A 21,485-nucleotide genomic window follows, 5' to 3' on the forward strand; every position below is an offset into this window, starting at 1 on the left:
TTGTCCCCTTTCGCGCCGCGGAACCGCTGCTACGGGCCGAACCGAGCCGCGACGTGCCGCGCCGTATGCAAATGAGAGACTCGGCGGCCGCGGGGAGTTGTGGGGCGCCCCGGTGCAGTGGGCGGAGCCCGGGCGGGGCCCACCGTACTTCTGGGGGCGGGGCGAGGAGCGGAAGTCGTGAGGTGTCACCTCCGGGACTCGCTCGCTGCGTCTCATCGTTGGGGCCGCGACAAGATGGCGGACCTGTCTCTGGACGAGCTCATACGGAAACGCGGTGTGACGGTGAAGGGGAGGTGAGCGGTTGGGACAGCGACGCAGCGCCTCGGGTCGGCGGCCCCCGGCCGCTCTTCGAGGGTCTTTTCGGGTGCCTCCGCTCCGGGGGCTGCGGGCCGCAGCTGTCTCGGCGCGGCCCGGCCCTGCTCCCGCCCTCGCGTTCCCATTGGCTGAGCCGCGGGCCTGCGGGACCGCGCTGCCGTGCGATTGGCGGCGGCGGCCGTCACTCAGGGCCGGGGCGGGGGTCGGGCCCCCATCTCGGCCCCTGTGCCTGGCGCTGCCCCGGTGGGGCAGGAGCGCTCAGCGGCCCATCCCCTCTCGGTCCTTTTGGGACTCCTGGCGCCGTCCCTTGTCTCGCTGAACCTTCCGACCCCTCCTGCTTGTCCCCGCCGATTAACCCAGCGCTGCTCCCTGTAGCGGGGTGGGCGCCCCGAGCCCCGCCGGTAGCGGGCCGCAGGTGTTACCCAGGCGGTGCCCGGTGCCCCCGCGCTGCCGGGCGCGGCTCGGGGCATTGTGGGAGAGCCGTGGCAGGGCTGCTGGTGCTCGGGGAGCCGTAACCGACCGGGGCCGCCGGGCGCCCGCGCGGGGGAGGCTGCCGGGCATGGGGCGCAGCGCTGCCCGGCTCTCGGAAGGTGCCGTCCCTCCAGCGTAGTCAGTGGGGCTCCGAGCGATTGCCTGCAGTGGCTGAGAGGACGTGGAGCATGTTGCAGATCGGAGCTGCAAGGTCAGGGTATTTCTTTGCATGGCAGATGTCTCCAGTCTAGGCTGGGCCATTTGCTTCCACAGTTGGCAGTTCTTACCTGGGTTCTCCTTCGGTAGCTTTTCGTTTTCCCTTTTGCCGTAGTCTCTTAATGCTTCTGAAGAACTTGTCCCCCGTCACTGTTAGCTCAGTGTACTCTTGTTTTGTTGGATTTTTTCCCTTCGGTTTTTTTTTTTAATTCATTAGTCTTCGTTTTTGACTCTGAATGTGTATACACTTACATGTCTAGAGTAATATTCTGAAAGTTATCTGCTAACATATACTACCAAAACATTCAAACATATTTAAATCCTAGTCTAGACAAAGCCTTGGCTTTGCACTTTCATTCATGTTATCCTGCATATTTGGAAGAGTCTTAGTCTGCTTACTATGCCCCAAGTACCTCCTTTATCCCTTTTCAAATCCCTCCTTAACTCTCATTTCTTCCAGGAATTCTTCCTACTTTTTTTTTTTTTTTTTGCTGAGCAATAATCCCTCTGCAGCACTGTAAGAATTGTGCCCCACACTCTTCTTGTATGTTGTGTTTAGCTCACTTTTTTAAATTCCTCAAGTAGCAAACTTGGCTTTGTGAAGTCTGGATAAACTGAATAAAGTTAAGTCATTATATCCATGCTATTCAGTAGTCTAGATGAAATAAAAGAAAAAAATTCACTAATAAAATATGCTGGTCCATAACATATTCAAGCCAGAGCTTGGACTCCTGGAAAGTGAGTTCGATGTTTGAGATCTGCTTTTATTTCAGGTGCTGTGGCACAAATAGCTAAGCAGTTAATGCTCTTGTAGAGTAAGAAATTATTTGAGAGAGAGAGTTGCTTATTAGGGTAAAGAAATGGTGTAATCTTCAGTTTCTTAACTTATTTTGTTGAGTTTTGTTATCAATTAACTAATTCTAGTTTAAATGTTGTCACATACATTTCTGGTTTTACTTTGGCCTCATGAACCACTCATCCAGCCCTTTGCAGCGCTCCAGCTGAGTGCTTCCAACATGGCTAAATAAACGTTTCTTAAAATTGCAAGGAAAGTCTTGCTCTGGCTCTGTTGCTTTATGGTATTGTTAGGTTCCTGTGTTCCGAGTTTATTTTCATAGATGGTCTTAATAATCCTCCTGTTTCTTCTAGCTAGTTTGCTTTGCCTGTAGAAGAGAGCAGCCATAGGACTCTTCGGTAATAAAATGGGACTCCAGTCCCAGCTTTCCAGACATTTAGACACAAGAATGAAAGAGGCAGAAGCAGAGGTTAAGTCTTTAATCTGTCAGCTGGTTGGGGTTTTTTGTAAAGATCTCTCCATTGAAAGCACACGGCTGTAAATAATGTGAAGATTGTGGAGTTAGATCAGGAAATACTGATATAAGGGTGCGTGAAGAATTGAAATAGCATCATAATTTGGTTTTGTGATACTAACCTTTTGATTATTACAACAAATTCCAGGTATCTGCTTTTAGACTTTGTAATACTGGACAACACATTTCTGAAAGCGAACTTTGTAGCCCTATATTTTGACTTTTAAAAAGTCAACAGCAAGAATATTTTTTCTCTCTCTTTTTTTTAATATGAAGAAACCCAGTGAAAAAGAAAAAACTTTAAAAATAGTCATCAGAGGAACTCCCATTAAGAAATTAGTAAATTTTTTTTTGTTCTTTGGGCAGGTTTTGAAAAAGTGTATCAGACCTGTAACAAGAAGGTAGTTCTAGCTTTCACCCTGTATTGTGCTGCTTTTTAGGAATACTTGTCTACAAGTACAAATGCTGTCGTTTTTGTGGGCTGTTGTCTTTCTGTGCTCAGTATTGTAATAATGATATGCTTAAAAAGTACAGGCCATCAAGTGCAGTAGTTCTTTTATTAGATTAAAGAAGAGGCAGTCATGTTAAAAAGTAATTGACTAACGACTATTCTTGCTGGAAGCTAATCAACCTTGAAACTGGTGGCTTTGAACTAAGATTGTTACTGGCGCTTGTACATACTAAAATTTGAGTTGCTGTCCTCCCACAGATCTCAACTTGCTGCCCAGAATTCTTGAATTCATGTGTGGTTGCATGTTTCCTTCATATCAGGATGTATTAGTGAATTAGGGAAGATGCTTTAGCAGACCTCTTCACTCCTAAAGCTGAAAAGTCTGATCTTGTTCCTCTTTGTCTTCAAAGGTTGCCCCAAAGTACCTGAGTTGTTGAATTTTGTGTAAATGTAGTATGTACTTAGCACAGCTGAAGTCAGACCCTTTAGTTTGTAAATGTGAGCTGAAGGGTGGATTTTGGAAAGAAATTCCTTAGCTGATTATGTAGAAAAAAAAAATCCAGCATAAAAGAGCTTAGGAGTTCTACTGTTGTATTTGGATGTCCAACTGGAGTGGATTTTTGTGCAGTAATAATGAACTTTTGTTTGCAGCAACACAAATACTTTTATTGACACTGTATTGACACATAATGCCTGAAACTTACTTTTTTTTTCTGTCTTTTTTCCCCCCTCAGACTTAACACAAGGCCAGTGTTTGGAGGTGTAAGATCTCGCATTGGGATCCAGCAAAATCTTCTGAATAGATCATCACCAGCTGTGAGCTTCCAGCAGACTTTTGATGCCCGACAGAAGATAGGACTCACTGATGCCAGGCACAAACTGGGGGTGAAGGATGCCCGAGAAAAACTGCTTCAAAAGGACGCTCGCTTCAAAATCAAAGGGAAGGTGCAGGATGCTCGCGAGATGTTGAATTCCCGCAAGCAGCAAAGTGTGGCTGCTGAAAAGGTGACCAAAGTGGTGGATGCCAGAGAGAAGATCAGCTTAAAAAGGAGCACTCCAGCTGCTATCAGCCCAGCTATGGGGACAGTAAATCCAGCTGTGAAAATCACCAAAACTATTCAAGTAGGTGAATGAGTCACCTCTGAGCCCCTCAGTTACTCCACAGCAGTGCAGTAGACCTGATAATACTTCAGTATGTTCATATGGTTACAATAGAAGCAAGTACAGTTCATTCCAGCCCGTGGGGTGGGATTCTGATCCTTTTGTGTGTCCTTGCAGCTGCTTGGGACTTTTTGTAGAATCACACCTCTCATTTAAATTTTCATTTTCATTTTGGGCCCAAAAAGACTAAGGCAGAGCTCCTGTCAGCATTAAGAATGGTTAAGTAGTCTCTTTCCTGCCTGAATGCAAACAAAATGATGCAGATTTTTTGTCATTCTTATACTGCCCCTCTTTGCAAGTCTGATGTGGTGGATTGTCCTGTATAGATAACTGGTTTATCCTAGGGGTGGAATAGCAGTTTAGAATATGCAGCTGTGTTTGTATCTAAGGAAATTTAAAATTCAATGAGCCATTCTACAATTTTCTCTTTTTATACTTGTCTGGTTTCCAGGGGTTTGCCTGATCACATGAAGCATTCCTGCTGAGGCTCAAGATTTATTTCAATTGTATTATAATCAGTTGATCACCCTGACCTGCTGATTTCCTGGGCCAGTTTTCTGATTTGACTTTGCTGTGTGCGTAGCAACTTGATTCTTAGCCAGCTTCTCTGAGAAACTCCTGCTCTTGAGCTGTGTCTGTTAGATACAATGTGTAGAGTCAGAAGAGAAATTTCCAGACTGTTGGGATTGTTGTTTGAGTGGTTTTGCTCCTTACCTCTACAAGCATGGAACTGAAGTTCCTAGTCTACCTCTTTCATTTTCAATCTCCCAAAAATCAGCAGTGTGCTCACTCATACCCAGGAATCTGTTGTCACCACTTTGAAAGCCTAGATGAGTCTGCTTTCTGTTCAGCTGTGGGTTTAGCTGAAAAGAAATGTCAAACATGTTTCTTCTGCAGATGGGCCTAGGAATTTTCCCGTTTCCTGCCAGGCTGATGTAAGGAGGAGAAAGGGCTCTTGAAGCAGTAAAAAGGGCTGATGGCAGAGCAGTAGAGCAGTCTGTTCAGCAGTTGTTAATTAGGAAGGTGATCAGTACTCTTGCTGTTCTTCTGAGCCATATCACCAGCATCAGCCATGAGGAATTGAACATCTTCTACAAAGTTTCTAGGAGTTAAAGTAGTTTCCAGAGACTTGGTGCAGTACTGACCTGGTGGTTTTGTTTGACTTGTTTTGACCAATACTATTTTCTGTTTGCTAGATAACAGAGTGCAAGGGAACATATATATTTATACATAGGGTATCATGGTGATTCAGACTGTAGACAGAACCTTGCACATAAGCAATTCTCTAAAAGTTTTTTTGTACTGAAATTCCAAATTGCCCCTGACCCTCCTATCTTCCCAAACGTGGGAGTGGAATCAAACTAGTCTGTCTTGATTCCAGGTACAGCATACAGCTCTAAATGTCCTGTCCTGAGGTCTTGTTTATCATGAAGCAAGGAAAAATCTTTGAAACCAAAAAATTACAGTAGGTCTGCTGGTGTTTCTGTAGGATGGGTATCCTTGTTTCTTTGATTAGCAGATTGAAACATGAGTGCTATGGTATAAATTGCAGTCTAGAGAAAATGCAAATCTGAAGATTTTATTACCTGTGTGGACTATTTTGGTGAGAATATATATTCTTTAATGGACAGATTCCAGCTTTTTCAGTAAAACAGAAGAGCATTTTTATGGGTTTTGTGGCATGATTTCAGTTATTGATTAGTACAGCTACATTCCCTACCTCCTTCTGTTGTGATTTCCCTGTTTCATGGTCTAATGGGCTGCACACTACCCTGTGCAGCATTTTATTCCACTACAGCTTATTCCAGCTTTAGTGCTAAGGGACAGTGAATACTTCTCCTTTTGCTTGATGGAGATATGCATGTTTAGTTACCTGTAGCATGAAAGAAGACACAGCTACTTTCTGACTTAGCCCATTCATGGTTTTGTATTGGCAGAAATGTAGATCTAGTAGTCCTGACAGGACTGAAGTTAACTTCCCTTCCCAGTAATCTTGGACTAAACCCTAACTAATTTGAATCCATTTCTTCATGTGGTCTTAGATTTTAAGTGAAGCTATCTCATATTGAACATATCACAGGAAATACAGGTGTTACCCAGGAGCATATTGTGGTAATATATTTTAAAGCAGGGAAGGTAAGTTTTATATAAGTGATCTCAGGTTACTCAACTAAAGCTTTGATCTTCTGAACCTGGTGGACTGTAGTGCTTAATGCTTTGGTTCTTTATCTCTAACTGTAGCAGAAGGCTCCAGTTCCTGGACACTCTCATCCAGCAGGAATGAGGATCAATGTGGTGAACAACCATACTCATAAACAGGTGTGTACCTGCTCTGTACTCTTTGTTAACTTTAACAGGGAAGAAAATGTGTCCATAAACAATGGCAGGTGCAAAGAAAACTCTTAAGTAGGAGAGAGGAACATTGGAAAGTTCTCCATCAGCTTAGCTTTCGTGTCTTGTGTGGTTAAAATAGTTTTATGGTAATTGAGGTTTTCATTTAGTATAATTTATCTTGATTCCTAGTGTATTTGAATGAGATACAGGAATGAGAAGTAGATATTCCCAGTTTTACCTCTATGCCAATGGTGTATTTTTTCCCTAGAGGCTGACCTCTAGCTCTGATATTTTTGTATAAATTTCTTATGACATCACATTAGATCAAGTTGTTGGCTGTTTTGATTCACCGTGCTGCCAGCCTCTTCAGAGAGAGGATGTGACTGCACATGGTCAGATGTGCTGCAGTGAGGTGGGAGAGGGTATAACCTTCCTGTGAAAGCTGGGCCACTGCTGCAGTCCTGATAGGGAGTGATGTTACCTATACCTATACCATGTATTCTGATGTACTTCCAGAGTTCCCATAGCCCTTATCAAGCAGACTGTGAGAAAGACCTTAGAGTATTGTCTTTCTGGGATCAGTTTTAATGGATTTTGTCACAGCCCCCAGCCATTCAGCCACCTTATTACCTTGGGTGCTTATAGAGAGGAATTGGATATTTTTATTACTTATGTTATTGTGTGTGTATACACAAAGTATTGCATGAAATACTGGAAAACTGACATTCACAATATCCTGTCAGGTGACTTTTTTGCCATGATTATCCTAATTTTAGCTGTTTGCTACCTTTATGCTGGCCTGCTACCATCACCTATCCCAGATGCTGTTGTTTGAGGAAGTGTCTTCATTATTGTGACCTTATCACTGGAAACGTGGAATCCATTTCATTTTGTCTGAAGCTCAAGTCCATTGTCCTGCTCCCTAGTGTTTTTCCCAGCTCTTTTATTTTCTGCACAATTCTCCTCTGTTCTCTGGCCATTTTCAGGTTTTTTTCCTTCATAGCATTTCTGTCACTAGAACAACTTCCTTGTTTGTAAACCAAAATCTTGCTGACTATGGACAACCCACTGATTTTGCAAGCTCTCATTGCTAATCCCTCCAGTTTTCTTTAGCTTTTTAGTGAATTAATGGGAAGCTGTTTGCAGTTGTGATTTCTTATGTTTTGGGTACTGCTATTTGTGTCTAGACTTTTTCTTAAAGTTATTTAGAGTCAACGAAAAAAATGCTTGTGTAGGAGCTCACCTCAGTATTTTAAGGCAAGGCTATGAGTGTTAAGCTGAACTGGAAAATGAATTATTCATTCAGTAAAGCTCTTAGTGCAGTGTTTTCTAGGGCCAGATGGATATGTCCTGTGCTAAGGAAAGCAGGCTATTCAAAAGGAATGTTCTGTTTAGATGTATTCAGCAGGCACTTGTTTAGTTAAAAAAAAACAACAATGAAAAACCCAAAACAAACAAAAAGAAACCCCACCTCACACCCCCAAACTAATTTAAAAATCACATGCACAGGTGTCAACTGTAAAGGTAGGAGGATGCTAAAATGTAAGACACTGAGGCTCTGTTCCAATAATGTAGCTTCAACAGTCCTAATGAGGTCCAGGAGAAGAGGGATCTGGATGTGATTTCAGTATATCTAGGGAAACAGTTTTACTGTGATGTTTTTGGAAAGAGAGTCCAATAGTTTTTATGCTGATGTTTTGAAATGGACTTGTATACCTGAAACTAAAATGCAGTGTAAATGTTCATTAGCTGAAGATGGTTGAAGGCAGGAGAGAACTCCCTATATTTGAAATGTCTCAGTGAAGTCTGCCTGCATGTAAACTATTGCCTTCTTCACTTCAGGGTCTGTATGACACAGAAGATGATGAGGAAAGTGTCTCTCCCCTTCCTAGCAAACAGATGAAAATCACCACCACAAACAGTTTCCTGCACAACTCGGTAAGGGGTCATCTGAGCAGCCTCCACCATGCCATGCTCACATTGCATGGACACAGAGGCTGTGTCTTTACAGGACTTACCTATCAGACAGTTCTTGTACAGTCTGTAAATGAAGTTTTCTCCTCAAATATTTGCTCTTCAGCCTACCCTTCCTTTGTGCCAATGCTTCTACTGTTATTCTTGGAACAGAGTTCTCTTAGGGTAACTGGTTTTATGGGTTCTCAGCAGCTAGAATGTGTGCTTTCTGCCCTGCTGGCAGGTTGTTGTATCCTGGCTCTTTCTTGCTGAGGAAGTGCATCGAACTTGTTTTGTTACTGTTTGAGTAAACCAGCAAGGGAAGTTTCTGCTGCTGGAGACTGGGCATCAAAGCAGGAAATCTCTTGCCGTGCAAAAACCATAGTAGGCATCTTGTTGGGGGGACTGTTGCTCTGGAGAAGATGGAATTTCTGTACAGACAAATGTAAGGTCCTGCTTTTGGCATGGAATGGCCCTCTGCTGCTTAAACTGAGAACTGACTGGCTAGAAAGCAGCAGCAGCTCTGTAGGAAGGAGCCTAGGGGTCCTACTGTGTGATCTGCTAAGGGTGAGTGAGTAGTGCATCCTTCCAGAAACAAAGGCCAACTTTAGATAATTAATCAAGGAAGATAATTATTCCTGTTTGACATTTTAAGACTGCATCCAGAATTCTGTGCTTATCTTGGGGCTCTGCAGTACAAGAAAGACTTGGCTGGAACCAGTTAACAGGGTGGTCAGAGAGCTGCACCATATTATGCATGAGGAGAGTGTGAGAGAGCAGTGTCTCAAGGCTGAGAAGGCTATAGTGAGATCTACAGTGAGAGTGAGTCCACTCTCACTGCCTGGAAAAGTCAAAACCCAGGTTCTTTTCAGGAGTGACCACGGAGAAGACAAACCAATAAATGTGCTGCAGCAAAAGAAATTCTAGTTGGTGAAATTCTCACAGTATTGATCAGCATCTGGCACAGGGACCAAGAGAGGTTGTGCAGTCATCATTCTTGAATATTCAGTGCTTAGCTGGATAAGGCCCTTGCCAGCCTTAATGTGTGCTTGAAGTTAATCCTGCTTCAGACATGGGAGTTGGGCACAGGTTTGGGCTAAGTTATTCTCTGGTCTTGGAAAAGCAAATTCATGTGGTTTTACCATCATGCAGGCACTGTAGTACAGTGATTACCCCAGGAATTTATTTTCTTGTGTGGGTATTCAGAATAGAACTTCTGGCTATTTGTAATTCTCAAATAATCTTATTAAGGTTTTTTTGAGTTGTTTTTTCTTTTGCAGGAGTAAATTTGTTCTTTCCAGTGTTCACAGCAGCTTCCAAGCACAAGTTTTAGTCTGGCTTTAAACTTTCAGCCTAAGCTCCATGTGTTTGTGTGCCCTGCCTTGGTGATTCTGAGGAATTACTGCTTTTTGTTCTGTGGATTCTCAGTCTTACTGTTAATGAGCAATTTTTGTGAACTCTTTATAAAAGTACTTGAAAGTCTGCAGATGAAAGGAGCTTTTCAAATTCAGATCATATTGTTAAAGTTTGTTTATGAAAAGTATGAAACCAAAAAGTGCTTATGAGGGAAGTGCTCTTTCTGGATAAGCATACCTTTTAATGTTTATGCCCAGAAACCTGTACTGATTTTTTTCTCTGAGCCTTTTGAAAGTCTCCAGCACTGTGTAGTGGTTTTGACACTGGGAAGGACATGCAGTGCATGCTAGTAATACTGTGGTGGTGGTGCTTGAAGAAAAGTGATGGCTTTTGTAGGCTGTAGCTCTGAGATACTTTATTTTTTTCTTCCTGTAGACTGGTCTGAGCAGCAATAAATTCTCTCTGTCCAAGACTGTTCCCCTGACTAAAGTGGTCCAGAACGACACATACACAGCTCCACCTGCAACTGCCCCTCCTATGCGGACAAAGGCCTTGGCAAACATGTCCCGGACCTTAGTGACAAAGGAAGTGCCTCCAAAAGAGCCAGCACCTGTTGAGGTGAGCTCAGGGAAGGGCAAAATGCTCTTTATGGAAGTCTCTGAAACATCTGAATCTTGTTCATTGGACATGTGAGCAGCTCATTTGTGCCTGCCTTTCATCATTAGTTCTGGGATGTCATCGAGGTTGTTCTGATAACTGCAGTTCGTGTCCCAAGAATTTGAAACCTGTGTAAACATCCTTTCCCTGCACATGATCCTGGAAGAATCCATATTATAGGGAGGTGGCAGTTGTTGTTTGGACACTCCTTGGTGGCTTTCGTGTCCTTAGGAGTAGTGTTTTAACACTGTTTGATACATTGTATGTTACATGTCCGCTCCAGCTAGCAAGGAGAAAAAAGAGTTATTGCAAATGTACACGTTTTCATCTAGACATGAGACCTCCCAGGCAGTTTGTAGACGGCCTGCCTGGAATTGCTTTGCCAAACTGCCTGATGTTGGGTACAAGTAACCCACCAGGTGTTCGTCGGTGTGCTGAGTTCAGCATGCTCATGAGAGGCTGGAGCTGTGTATTGGGGTTTGCTGGCTGGTGTAGAGTACAACAGAGACAGGCTATTAAAAGTGGGCATGACCAGAGTACTGTGTATACTGTGGATTAAGTTAATGTTATTCTTGAGAATAAGAGTGAAAAGTTACTTCAGAGAAAAACTAGCATGGAAAAGAAGTTCCTTTTTGCTGTCAGATGAGCTGGGCTTTAGTAAACATTGATATTTCCCATTACTAGCTTTAGCTTTCTCCTTTGTGTGTGTGTACAGGCATTCCCAGACATATCCTTAGAGACTTTTTATTGCTTTCTCTGCTGTGCTGTATTTTGTGCCATATTTCTGTGATGCATTTGTTTGTGTTGGCAGCTGGCGTTCAGTCCTTTGGAAGGCACAAAGATGACCGTAAATAATCTGCATCCTCGAGTCACAGAGGAAGATATTGTTGTGAGTGTTGCTTGCTGCCAGACTGTGCATGAGTGACACTTCCTTTCTGTGTCCTGCCTCTCTTGATAAATCACTGATCTATGGTGAATGCAGTGAAGAGGGGTGTGATGTGGGTTTGCTGTCCGTGCAAAAACTTTGAGGGTTCCTGATTGTTTGGGGACACTTTTTGTTTACAAAAAGTTTGTTTACACTTTTTTTAAAAAGTGTGTGCTTAAGAACATGGGACAAAATCCCACAGAGTATTTTGAGGTACCTGACATCACTTAGAAGAAGAGTTCACACCAAATTATTCTTCTACCCAAACTTATGTCCCTATCCAAATTATCTGGGGGCTTCCATTCTCACTGGGCTGAGAATGAATCTGGTCTTTGTGCATGAAAAACATTACCAGGTACTGGCCTTAAACTTCCCTGCTTGTGTGCTCTCTATTCCTAGTGCCAAGTAGTTATACCATAACAAACACAGTAAGACAAGTGTCCAGATCCTGTCAGGTATTTAATAAGCAGGATGGGTGGTGTGATGAAGCAAGTAAACCCTTCTCATGCAGTGCCTTTGATGTGACCGTGGTTGTGACTGACTCTCTGCCCTCAGGAGTTATTCTGTGTGTGTGGTGCCCTGAAGCGAGCCCGGCTGGTGCACCCTGGTGTGGCTGAGGTAGTATTTGTGAAGAAAGAAGATGCTATCACAGCATATAAGAAATACAACAACAGGTGTTTAGATGGTAAGTTTGATGCCAGAGTTGCATGTAGGATAAATAAATCAAGAATGGCTTTTCCACCTGAGTGGAAGGTTTAAAAGTATCTTAGATGTGAATATGCTAGCAAGAGAGAAATGCCAGAAAATCAGTTCAAGAGCTAGATAAGACAATTACTGCTGTGTAACTAGCTGAATATATGCACAGTTTATTTAAATGCAATTAAAAACCCCACCCACATTTCCCTAGAAAAAGAAGGTTGAGAGCTGGAGGCAGGATCCTGATGAGTCTCCTGCTCTAACTTTCAGATGTAATTCTTGTGTTTCTAATTTGGTACTAAGAGCTGGAAGGTTGTCGCAGTTGAGACAGAGACAATTCAAATTCAAAGCAACACTCCATTTTCAGAAGGCTTCAAACTGTTTTTTATTATAGCATCCATGCTTTTTACACATTCTTACAAAACTCATAAGTTTACACTTTACTCATTGATCACAAGAGACAAAGTGCTTATTGGAATAGGCAGTTGCAGGTTTCTCTTATTTATCCATCTTTCTTTCTTGGTTTCTATGTCAACGACCTTGGTAGAAAATTCTTTCAGGGGTAAACATGGATCCTCTTATCAAACATCTCTCTGGCTCACAGAAGTCACTATAAAACCTCTTAGACAGAAAGTCCTTAGGAAGGCTTTACCTGCTTACAGAGCTGCTTGCAAAGTACAAGTAAAACTAGTATTTGCAATAGTTTCAGGGTATACTCAGAAACATGTTGAATTGGACTTGTAAAATAGTATCAGATTCTCCATAAACTTTGAATAATGCAGTTTTATATTTTAACCATGTTAAACTGAAATTATTGTTGAACTGTTAATTTTTAGCTGGAAATAGGTGCTTTTTCTTTCTTTAGATGAATGACATGTTACAGATGTCAGATGAGGAGCAGACAGCTAAAAATGGGAGATCCACTTGTGTCCCTGCTAAGGGCTTCATACTACTGTGTAACTCGTTAATTAGTATGATCCTTCATATGGTACTGAGTGTTACAGTGGCTCTCTCTTCTGTTGCTCTGATTCTGCAACAAAAGATTATCAGCTGTTTGTTTCTCATGTTTCCCCAGGATGTTGAACTCTGTTGCTTGCACTGTTGTGTGATGTTTCAAGGATCTTGCCTTACCCCACTTCTGATAGAATGAATTTTGTGTTTTGTTTTTATATAGGTCAACCAATGAAATGCAATCTTCATATGAATGGGAATGTCATCACCTCAGACCAGCCTATATTGCTGTAAGTGTCCTTCAGTGGGGAAAAGGTCCAAACGCTTTTGCAGGTTCTATTTTGAGAATTGCTGTCCCTTGGATTTTCTTTCTCTCTCCTTCTGTGTAACAATATGTTGAGTGGAGTGCAATGTAGCTTGACTACATAGTGTTCTCAGCCTTGAGGCTCAAAAATAATCTGAGATGAGGATATTTTCTTGTGAGAAAAGCATATTTAAAACCTTTATCTTTGATATTGGTAAGGGGGAAACACTGATAACAGTAAATGCAGACACAGTGTTAATTTATTTCTCATAAAGAGTGGTTAAATACTGCCTTTTAAATTCTTTTTTTTTAATCCTCCAGCCGACTGAGTGATACCCCTTCAGTGAAGAAGGAAGGGGAACCACGCCGGTCAAGTGCAAGCGCCTCCTCAAATCCCCCAGCTGAAGTGGACCCTGAAACTATCTTGAAGGCACTCTTCAAATCCTCAGGGGTCTCTGCCTCTGTGCAGCCTACAGAATTCAAAATTAAACTCTGAGAGGGGGGGAGCAAGCAGTGGACTGGAAAACTCATATAAGCTGGGGGATGAGGAAAGTGCAGGAGTGCAGATGTTGTTTGCATTTGCCTGTCCTGAAATTTTTTGTTTTCTATGATCGCTACCTTACTGTACAATAGTGTTTCCTCTTGTGTGTGTACTTTCTGTTTTCATAGTTGGAGTTTTCTTCCATGATTTTTTTCCCAAGAGAATAACCTTCCCCTTCTGCCAGTAATGTATTACCAAGCATATACCATGTAACTCCATCCTTTACTGCAAAGCCCCCAGTGGCCATTAAAAGTGCACATAGACTTTGAGGGAAGGAGTGGTGATCTCCTTCTGTTTTCTTCTGACTGACCTTTAACTAAAGGGTGCATCCCCTTGATTGTCCACAGGCAAGAGCACCACGTTGTTTCTGAAGTTGCTGCGCTGGGTACAAAGGCAGGTTGGGCTCCCTCCAGAAAGGACTTGTGTGCATTTGGTGGCATAGCCATTCCTCCTGACTGTTGGACACTTTCCTGCTCAGCAGCTGGGACTTGAGAAGGAGCAGGAGAAGCTGAGCTGCCCTCAGTGTGCCAGCAGAGACATCAGGCAGGAGGGACGTGTGCGCGGGTGCACTGGCCATTGTGCTATGGGCAGGGCTGTTTCAACCCTGGTAGTGCTGGAGGGTTGTTCTGGCATTTGTACAAGGAATATATTTGCTCTGGAGGGTCAGGCTCAGTTGCTCTCCTCTTTCTGGACTGAAAAATTAAGAACCAGTTGTGTTCAGAGCTAGAAGAAACCCAGTTGTTTGACTCCCATCAGATTATATTGCCTCCTCCTGCTGATGCACAGACATGAGTTTCTTCCTTGCCTTCTAACTCAGCCAGTCTCCTATAGAAAGGAAGGACCTGAGACCCTTTTCAGATCCTAGCACACACAAAGTCGTGTGTCTGAGAACTTTGAGAGATGCTATTTGGGCCTTGTTTGGCCGCTGTGCGGTTATGCTGCCGGCATGCCTGGATTTGGAGGACGATGGCTGCAGTGTGTGGCCTCAGGGAGAGGTTTAGGAGCAGCGGGCAGTCAGCGCTGTGTCAGGAACACCGGAGGGCAGTGACAAGTCCCGTGCAGGGCGGCGAGGACGTGGCGTGGGCCAGCGAGTGTGTGTGACGGGCCACTAGGTGGCACTTCCACTTCTTCCCATTGTTTGTACTGCATTGGCGCCTTGGGTGTTGAACGTCCCAGTAGCTCCACTCGTTTGTGTTTGTTCAGACTGTATTGGAAGAGAGGAAAGCTGAGAGCAACTTCCAGAACTGGGTTGGGGTTTGAACTTGATCCTACTAGCTGAGAGACTAACCTAATCCATTCTGTTCGGCTCTGCTGAGTAGCTCCTGTAAGTCCAGATTCTGTTTCTTGGACAACCCCATGTTTCTTTTGCTTTCTTGTTCTGTATGAACTATTTCTTCTATCTAGTTTGTGCAGACCATTCCTTAATCTCACTGTGTCCCTTTTAGCCATGGAAATAATAAGGACTTGGCAGGACTTGTTTTTCTGGAGTACTCTCTTTTGTTTGAAGGCCAGCAACACCATGATTGGTGGGGTGCTTCATCTGAGCAGCAGATGTTTGTAGGGGAGGGGACCTAAGACAGCTATTGTTCTCCTTTTTTAGATTGCCCACCAAATACATGTGTTTTAATTAAAAAAAAAGGGGGGGGGAGGGAGGGGGAGGAAACATTAGGGATTGGAGAAGATAATGTATTACCTGTTTCTGAATAAACGTTTGTTATACAGAGAGTGGATTCTAAGCCTTTTTAGATGCTGTGAAGCAACTAAAGCTAAGTGGTGGTGTTCCAGTATTGAGTCAATTGCTCTTTCTAAGTGAACGTGGAAATCTCAAAACTGATAACGTGATGAACAGCAAGAGGAGCTTATGGGTAAGAGAGCTGTTACTCATCCACCTTTTAATCTGGATCATAAAAATTAGCAGCTGACTCCTGCTAGTAAATTGAAGCCATTTGTGTCCATGTAATTCCAATTCTCTTTTTACAGAAAAAAAAAAAGTAGCCTTTGTTACTGACAGCCTAGTAATTTAAAAAGTAGTTTTATAGCAAAAACAGCTCTGAGATCAAGGTACCCGTTCTAGGTGAAGTGGGATGCTTTCATTACCAGCTAGACAGCTGTGTAAATGGGAAACATGTATTGGGAGGGCATTTCTTGCCTCTTCTGAAAGAATGGGGAGACTCAAGGATTTTTTAGATTAATAGATGCGTGTCTGAAAAGCCAAGTGGCAAGATGCATTTTAACTTACTGTTAAACTCTGCCTTGTGTTTAGGTTATCTGAGGGTTTATGATGGCCTTTACATACTTCCTTGAAAGAAGTACTGTCTGCTCTGTTCCAAAGCTCTGTGATCTATGGCACCATATTCTTATTTTTTACAAATCAGTGAATTAAGTGGGTGTCCAAACACAATGTCTTGGTGTACATTGGTGTTCTGGTCTTGGTCAGTTCTTTAGTGCACCATTGCATGGCTGCTTCTGCTGGGCACTGAAACAAGAGTAACTTTATTCCCAGTTCTTATCTGGTTATTCCCAGTCCTTTTCAGGTAATTCACCTTGGCTCTCCAGTTTCTCCTGGACATCCTGCAATTGTCATGCTAATCATGATTTTGAACCTACCACCTTCTGTCTACATTTATCATCATGCAACATGGTTATATTTTTGTGTTGTTTTGGGGGTTTTTTCCCTTCTAGGCTGGTAGAAATTGTAAACTTGCATTTGAAATAATAATTGCCTGCACTCTGAATTAATGTGCGTTAATTTAGACATTAAATTAAATGGTTGGCCAGGACAGGTGGTAGGTAATTTGTAATGGTGTTTCTTTTGTTTATTTGGGGTTTCTTTTTATTTAAAAAATGTGAGGACTTCTGAAGTGATGCCACAATGTGCAAGTTTGGTATATTTTCATAGCTTTTGCATGTACCTTCCAATAATGATCATTAACTTGATATTTGGTTGGATCAGTTCTCCATGTCGTGTCATATTTTGTCACCTCCTACATTAGCCTTGCTTCAGTATTTTTAAAATGGTTCTGTCTTCCATTACAAGTTCGTCTGCAAAGGTTTTTTTGAGTTTTTTTAATTAACAAGAGTCTTTAAAAACAATTCCCTTTGAATGTTTCTACATCTCTTTAAGATTTACTTGCCTTTCTCAGATTACAGACAGTGCGTGAGTTTTACACTCTTTTTACAAAAACATAACCCCGCGGCTGCGGCGACTCCAGCCGCCGCCATTAGCAGGGCCGCGCCGCGCCCGGGAACTACAGCTCCCGGCGGCCCCCGCGCCGCCTCGCGTAGACAAGATGGCGGCCGCCACGGGGCGTGCGGCGGGAGCGGTGCCGGCGGGATACACGGGTGAGGGGCAGCGCGGAGCATCGGGAGCGGGGCCGGGGGGATATACGGGTGAGGGGCAGCGCGGGGCACCGGGAGCGGGGCCGGGGGGATACACGGGTGAGGGGCAGCGCGGGGCACCGGGAGCGGGGCCGGGGGGATACACGGGTGAGGGGCAGCGCGGGGCACCGGGAGCGGGGCCGGCGGGGTACTCGGGTGAGGGGCAGCGCGGGAACGGGGTCCGGGGCGTCTCAGAGTGGTGCGTCCCTCGCAGCTCTGGCGGTGAAGTTCGCGGAGCGGCAGCGCTCGCACCACTGCCTGTTGGTGAAGGAGCACCAGGTGCGGGAAGGGGCCGACACCGCGCACCCGCCTCGCCGCACCCTCTTCGTTCTCAACGTGCCCCCGTACTGCGGCCCGGTGAGTGGGGGCGGCTGGGGGCTGAGGGCAGGGCTTGGGGGCCCGGGAGCCGGCCTGTGCCTCGGGGCTGCTGCGGGCGGAGGGCCGGGCTGGGGCCGGAGAGCTGCCCGGAGAGCTGTGCCGGCTGTTCGAGGAGCCTCCTGCACGCTCCTGCTTTACTGGACCGCGTGTTTTCTCTTCCTCTCCCTTTTAAGGACTCTTTGTCTAGGCTGTTCTCCCGCTGCGGGCATGTGCAGTCTGTGGACATCTGTGACAAGCCAGGGCCAGGAGAGAAAAAAGATAAACTGGCATCGAAATTCTTTGACCACAAAACTCCAAAGGTAAAGCTTGGGCGGGGTAGAGGAATACTGATGGTTCAGTGGGAAAAGATGGCAAGTACTGAATGGTTCTCTTCAGAACACGAGGCACAGGAAACCATATGGGGGGGCATTGGGTGCATAATTACTTACTTAAGTTTACACTGTCTTTTTTTTGCTATCCTACTGTCCCTTGTGTTTTGATTTTTATTTTAAGTTATTTGTACTGCAGTTCCTTGCTCCATTCCAAATTTCTCTTACATAATCTGACTCACCTGGGTGTTTTTTTTTCTTTTAGGGATTTCAAGTAGCATATGTGGTGTTCAGGAAACCAGCAGCTGTCCAGGCAGCCAAGGCTCTATCACAGGAAGGTCCCTTGCTAATATCAACAGAGAGCCACCCTGTGAAAACCGGCATTAGCAGTATGTCAGCTCTGGCTATCTTTCTGTGGGCTAATGCTGGGCAAGAACTATACTCATTGCTTGCTGAATTCTATCCTGCATGTCCCATTTTGTTCTAAGCTGGGGGATGTTCAGTGTTTTGTGTTCTTTCATTATTCACTGGGTAGTAATCTTTCTGAAGTCTGGTCCAGTGACCCTGTGGGAGAGTGGGGACACTTGGAAGGGTCCTTTCTCCCTGACATTTTTTCATGTCCCTATTGCATAGATTCAGAGATACTGTCTGCATCTTGTCCTCAAAATGGCGACCAGCCTCCTACAACAGGCCCCAGATGTCTGTCAAGTTGGCAGCACTTCACGTGTAATGGCTTGATAGCAGCACAGCCCTGAATTTTGTGCCCCTTAGGGTTAAGGCTGGCCCACTTCTGCCTGGGCAAGTTGCAAACTCTTCCCGTGGCGTATAGATTGTGCTCACAGCCAAGTCTGTTTGAGCCGTGGCCGGGGGAAGGTGAACACAAATGGGAACAGTATGTCCTTCCCCCATGCTAGAGTTCCCTCTAGAGCTCCCCAAAAGCACCACACTACCTGCTTCTAACAGCAACTGCTGCTGTCTTGTGCCCTCTCCGTCTCAGAGTGGATCGCCAGCTATGAGGCCGCCATCGTGGATCCGAAGGAGCTGAAGGCTGAGGTGGATGCCTACATGCAAGACTATGATAAAAAGGTGGCAGAGGTGAGGCCAGGCTAGGGAGGGAACCCAGCTAAGCAGATTTCTTGGTGCAGAGGGAAAGAAGAGAGATTTCTTAGTGCTCCAGCCATAGTGGAAAGGGCTGAGGATCTCTCTGTTTGGCAGAGGTTTTTTAACTGCTGGTGGGCAGTCAGACCCAGACTTGGTCTGCAACACCTGACCCTTCCCCTAGGGTTTACAACAGATACCCACAAATACCCACAAATAAATTGGTTTGTGGCCGATGAGCTGAGAGCTGAATGCCTGCAGCCCTGATCCCATGCCTTCCTTTAAATCTTGTGTGGAAGCAGGAGCTGTACCTTTGCCTGTGTTTAAGGGAGGGCTGTGGGGAGTTGTGCATTAGGCTGTGCATCTGCACTGGGCTGCCTCACCCTCCTGTCGTTGCAGGAAGAAGCCAAAGCAGCCCTGGAGGAGGGTGTCCCGGATGAGGAGGGCTGGGTGAAGGTGACACGGAAGGGCCGGAAGCCCGGCCTGCCCCGGACAGAGGCTGCCAACCTGCGCGTGCTGGAGAGGGAGAAGCAGAAGAGGGCCCGCAAAGAACTGCTCAACTTCTATGCCTGGCAGCATCGCGAGACCAAGAGAGAGCGTGAGTGTGCAAGTCTCCTCCTGCCCCTGCCTGGGCCTTGTCTCACACCGGCCTGAAGAGCATCCTTCTGCCTTCAGGGCAGGTGACATCCAGCTGCCACTAAGCAACTGGCTGGCTGGATCTGAATGGCCCCTTGCCACCACCTGTCCTAGCAAGGGCTGCTGGAATATTTTGTGGGAGGGTGTGGTTTTCCAAGAGGTGCTTATTCGGTCTGCACAAAGGCAGCAATTGAAGGGGGAAACTAGCCAATTCCTCCCCAAGAGGGAGCTGCAGCACCACTGGAGATGAACAGCTGAGCCCCAGCTTGGCACTCAGCTGAGGTGTAAAAGGATCTGCTCTGGGAAGTGGCTGGGACTGAGCTGCCCCTCCAGTGTGTGGAAGTGAAGCTCCTAGGAAAGGGAGATCTGCTGCTCTCGTGTGACGTGTTCTTTCTCTTTCTGTGTTTTAGACATTGCCCAGTTGAGGAAGAAATTTGAGGAGGACAAGCAGAGGATTGCACTGATGCGAGCCCAGCGCAAGTTTCGGCCGTACTAGGTTGTGCTGAGCTGTTCTTCAGGTGCCTGTGCTGGAGAGAGTAGGAGAGATGCCTACTGACTCCATTTGTCAAAGGATTTTGAGGAATTAAGGCAGCTTTGGGTTGCCTCTACCTTTGGATCTGAAATGGGAGGTCCCAGCAACTGCTGCTGGAGGAGAGTTCCCTTTACTTGCACCAGTATCCACCTGCTCTTCTGTCATTCAGCCCCATGGCACCACTTCTCAGGGTGCTCAGGTCAAGGGGCTGAGGCACATCCTGTGACAACCTACATCTCCCTGCCACCCAAAACTACACCTCCTAAAACTTGGTGAAAACTGGGATTGATCTAGCACAGCCTCTGCAGGGGCAGGGAATGGCTGAAGAACTGTAAATAAACTGTTGCTACTGTTTTCAGAACATGGGAATGCTTCTCTCTCCCCTCTGGTCTCCTGTGGGAAACAGCTTCCTGTGTGCTGGGGTGGTGGTAAAAATCCTGGCTTGTAACCTGGTGCTCCTTAGCACTTTTTATTGAAGGAATGAGGAGGGAAGTGACTTTAGGAAAAACCTAACTGACTTGTCACAAGGAAAGATCAGTGGTTTGGTAGAGAGCCCTACCCCTTCTCTGGGTGATTCCCTCCCTGGCCAAGTGTGGCAGTGCCCAGTCATCCAGCTGTGCATGGAGCTCTGCAGCCATGTCTAGGCCACGGGAATTTCCTAATACCCACCACTGTTGCAAGAACAAATGCCACTTTGAGCAGCAGGTTTGGAAGGAAAAATGAGATTCTCCACAGCCTGTTTCCACTTAACCTGTCCCCAGCCCCACAGAAGGCAGGTAAGGATGGCACCAGGCATGTTTAGGTGTGGGGCAGTGGTTTTGTGCTGCTCCTATAGCATTTGTGCAGCTCTGGAATAGTGGGAGATCTGTGATGAAAGTAACCCACCCAGTCCCAGGCTTTTACACATTTATTTTACTATCTGCAGCCTCACTAGAGATGTTACCATGAATGTTAGGTGGAAATGGTGGTAAATTCCAGAGAGCTGAGATAAAATGTGTTTACCCTCTCCTAAAAAACCAACTGCAAATACAAATGCAAAGTTTGCCTTGCTTGCAGAGATGACAGGCCTGCCTGCTTCAGTGGGATTTTGCATCAGTTTAACTGGAAGGCAGATCCTTAATAAGGCCTACCTAAGGCAGACAGTGTGTAAAAATGCTGCTTCCCAAGATGCATTTCAGCTGCCTGGGTGAGCGGCCTGAAAGAGAAAGGAGGTTTGTTCTCCTCTAGAGTCAAGAAGATGGACTTAAGATCGGAATATTAATCTTTATTTAGGACAGAAATTGTCTCTGCCAACTTTTCCGTAATTTGTAGTTCTCCCAGCTGCTTCAGCTAGAGGATTAAGGATTCTCTAGCATTCATTAAAATGGCCTTCTCTGCACAGGTGAGCTCTCATTTAGGCTGATTCTTAAACAGTAGTTCTCACAATGGAACAGAGACACTGAGGCCCTCTAAGCTCAGGCATCTATGGAAGTAAGCAGAGAAGCAGAACACTTTCCTTGTTTTTCAGCAGGTTA

The 21,485-nt window shown here is 45.2% G+C and overlaps 2 protein-coding genes across 3 annotated transcripts; both read left to right on the top strand.

Moving 5' to 3' along the window:
* The first annotated feature begins 195 nt into the window (after window positions 1-195).
* Window positions 196-16,421, top strand: POLDIP3 (DNA polymerase delta interacting protein 3). Of its 2 annotated transcripts, none has more exons than XM_059472379.1 (9): window positions 196-293; window positions 3,498-3,885; window positions 6,166-6,243; window positions 8,101-8,196; window positions 10,003-10,185; window positions 11,036-11,113; window positions 11,705-11,834; window positions 13,020-13,086; window positions 13,422-16,421. In XM_059472379.1, the coding sequence occupies exons 1-9, from the start codon at window positions 235-237 to the stop codon at window positions 13,594-13,596; spliced, it is 1,254 nt and encodes a 417-aa protein (XP_059328362.1). In that variant the 5' UTR covers window positions 196-234; the 3' UTR covers window positions 13,597-16,421. The 2 variants fall into 2 exon arrangements, with proteins under 2 accessions (XP_059328362.1, XP_059328363.1); XM_059472380.1 differs by lacking the exon at window positions 196-293 and adding an exon at window positions 805-997.
* Window positions 16,422-16,841: 420 nt separating this feature from the next.
* RRP7A (ribosomal RNA processing 7 homolog A) lies at window positions 16,842-20,332 on the top strand. Its single transcript, XM_059472702.1, has 7 exons — window positions 16,842-16,983; window positions 17,234-17,376; window positions 17,571-17,696; window positions 17,971-18,094; window positions 18,703-18,800; window positions 19,203-19,401; window positions 19,850-20,332. The coding sequence occupies exons 1-7, from the start codon at window positions 16,932-16,934 to the stop codon at window positions 19,933-19,935; spliced, it is 828 nt and encodes a 275-aa protein (XP_059328685.1). The 5' UTR covers window positions 16,842-16,931; the 3' UTR covers window positions 19,936-20,332.
* Window positions 20,333-21,485: the final 1,153 nt, after the last annotated feature.

This window comes from Ammospiza nelsoni, chromosome 5, assembly GCF_027579445.1.
Source record: "Ammospiza nelsoni isolate bAmmNel1 chromosome 5, bAmmNel1.pri, whole genome shotgun sequence".
NCBI lineage: Eukaryota > Metazoa > Chordata > Aves > Passeriformes > Passerellidae > Ammospiza > Ammospiza nelsoni.

Coding starts and splice junctions, on each gene's coding strand:
- POLDIP3 (XM_059472379.1), top strand. CDS start 235: ATGGCGGACCTGTCTCTGGACGAGCTCATACGGAAACGCGGTGTGACG. Junction 6,244..8,100: donor ACAACCATACTCATAAACAG/GTGTGTACCTGC, acceptor TCTTCACTTCAG/GGTCTGTATGACACAGAAGA. Junction 11,835..13,019: donor CAACAACAGGTGTTTAGATG/GTAAGTTTGATG, acceptor GTTTTTATATAG/GTCAACCAATGAAATGCAAT.
- RRP7A (XM_059472702.1), top strand. CDS start 16,932: ATGGCGGCCGCCACGGGGCGTGCGGCGGGAGCGGTGCCGGCGGGATAC. Junction 17,697..17,970: donor TTGACCACAAAACTCCAAAG/GTAAAGCTTGGG, acceptor TTTTTCTTTTAG/GGATTTCAAGTAGCATATGT. Junction 19,402..19,849: donor TCGCGAGACCAAGAGAGAGC/GTGAGTGTGCAA, acceptor TCTGTGTTTTAG/ACATTGCCCAGTTGAGGAAG.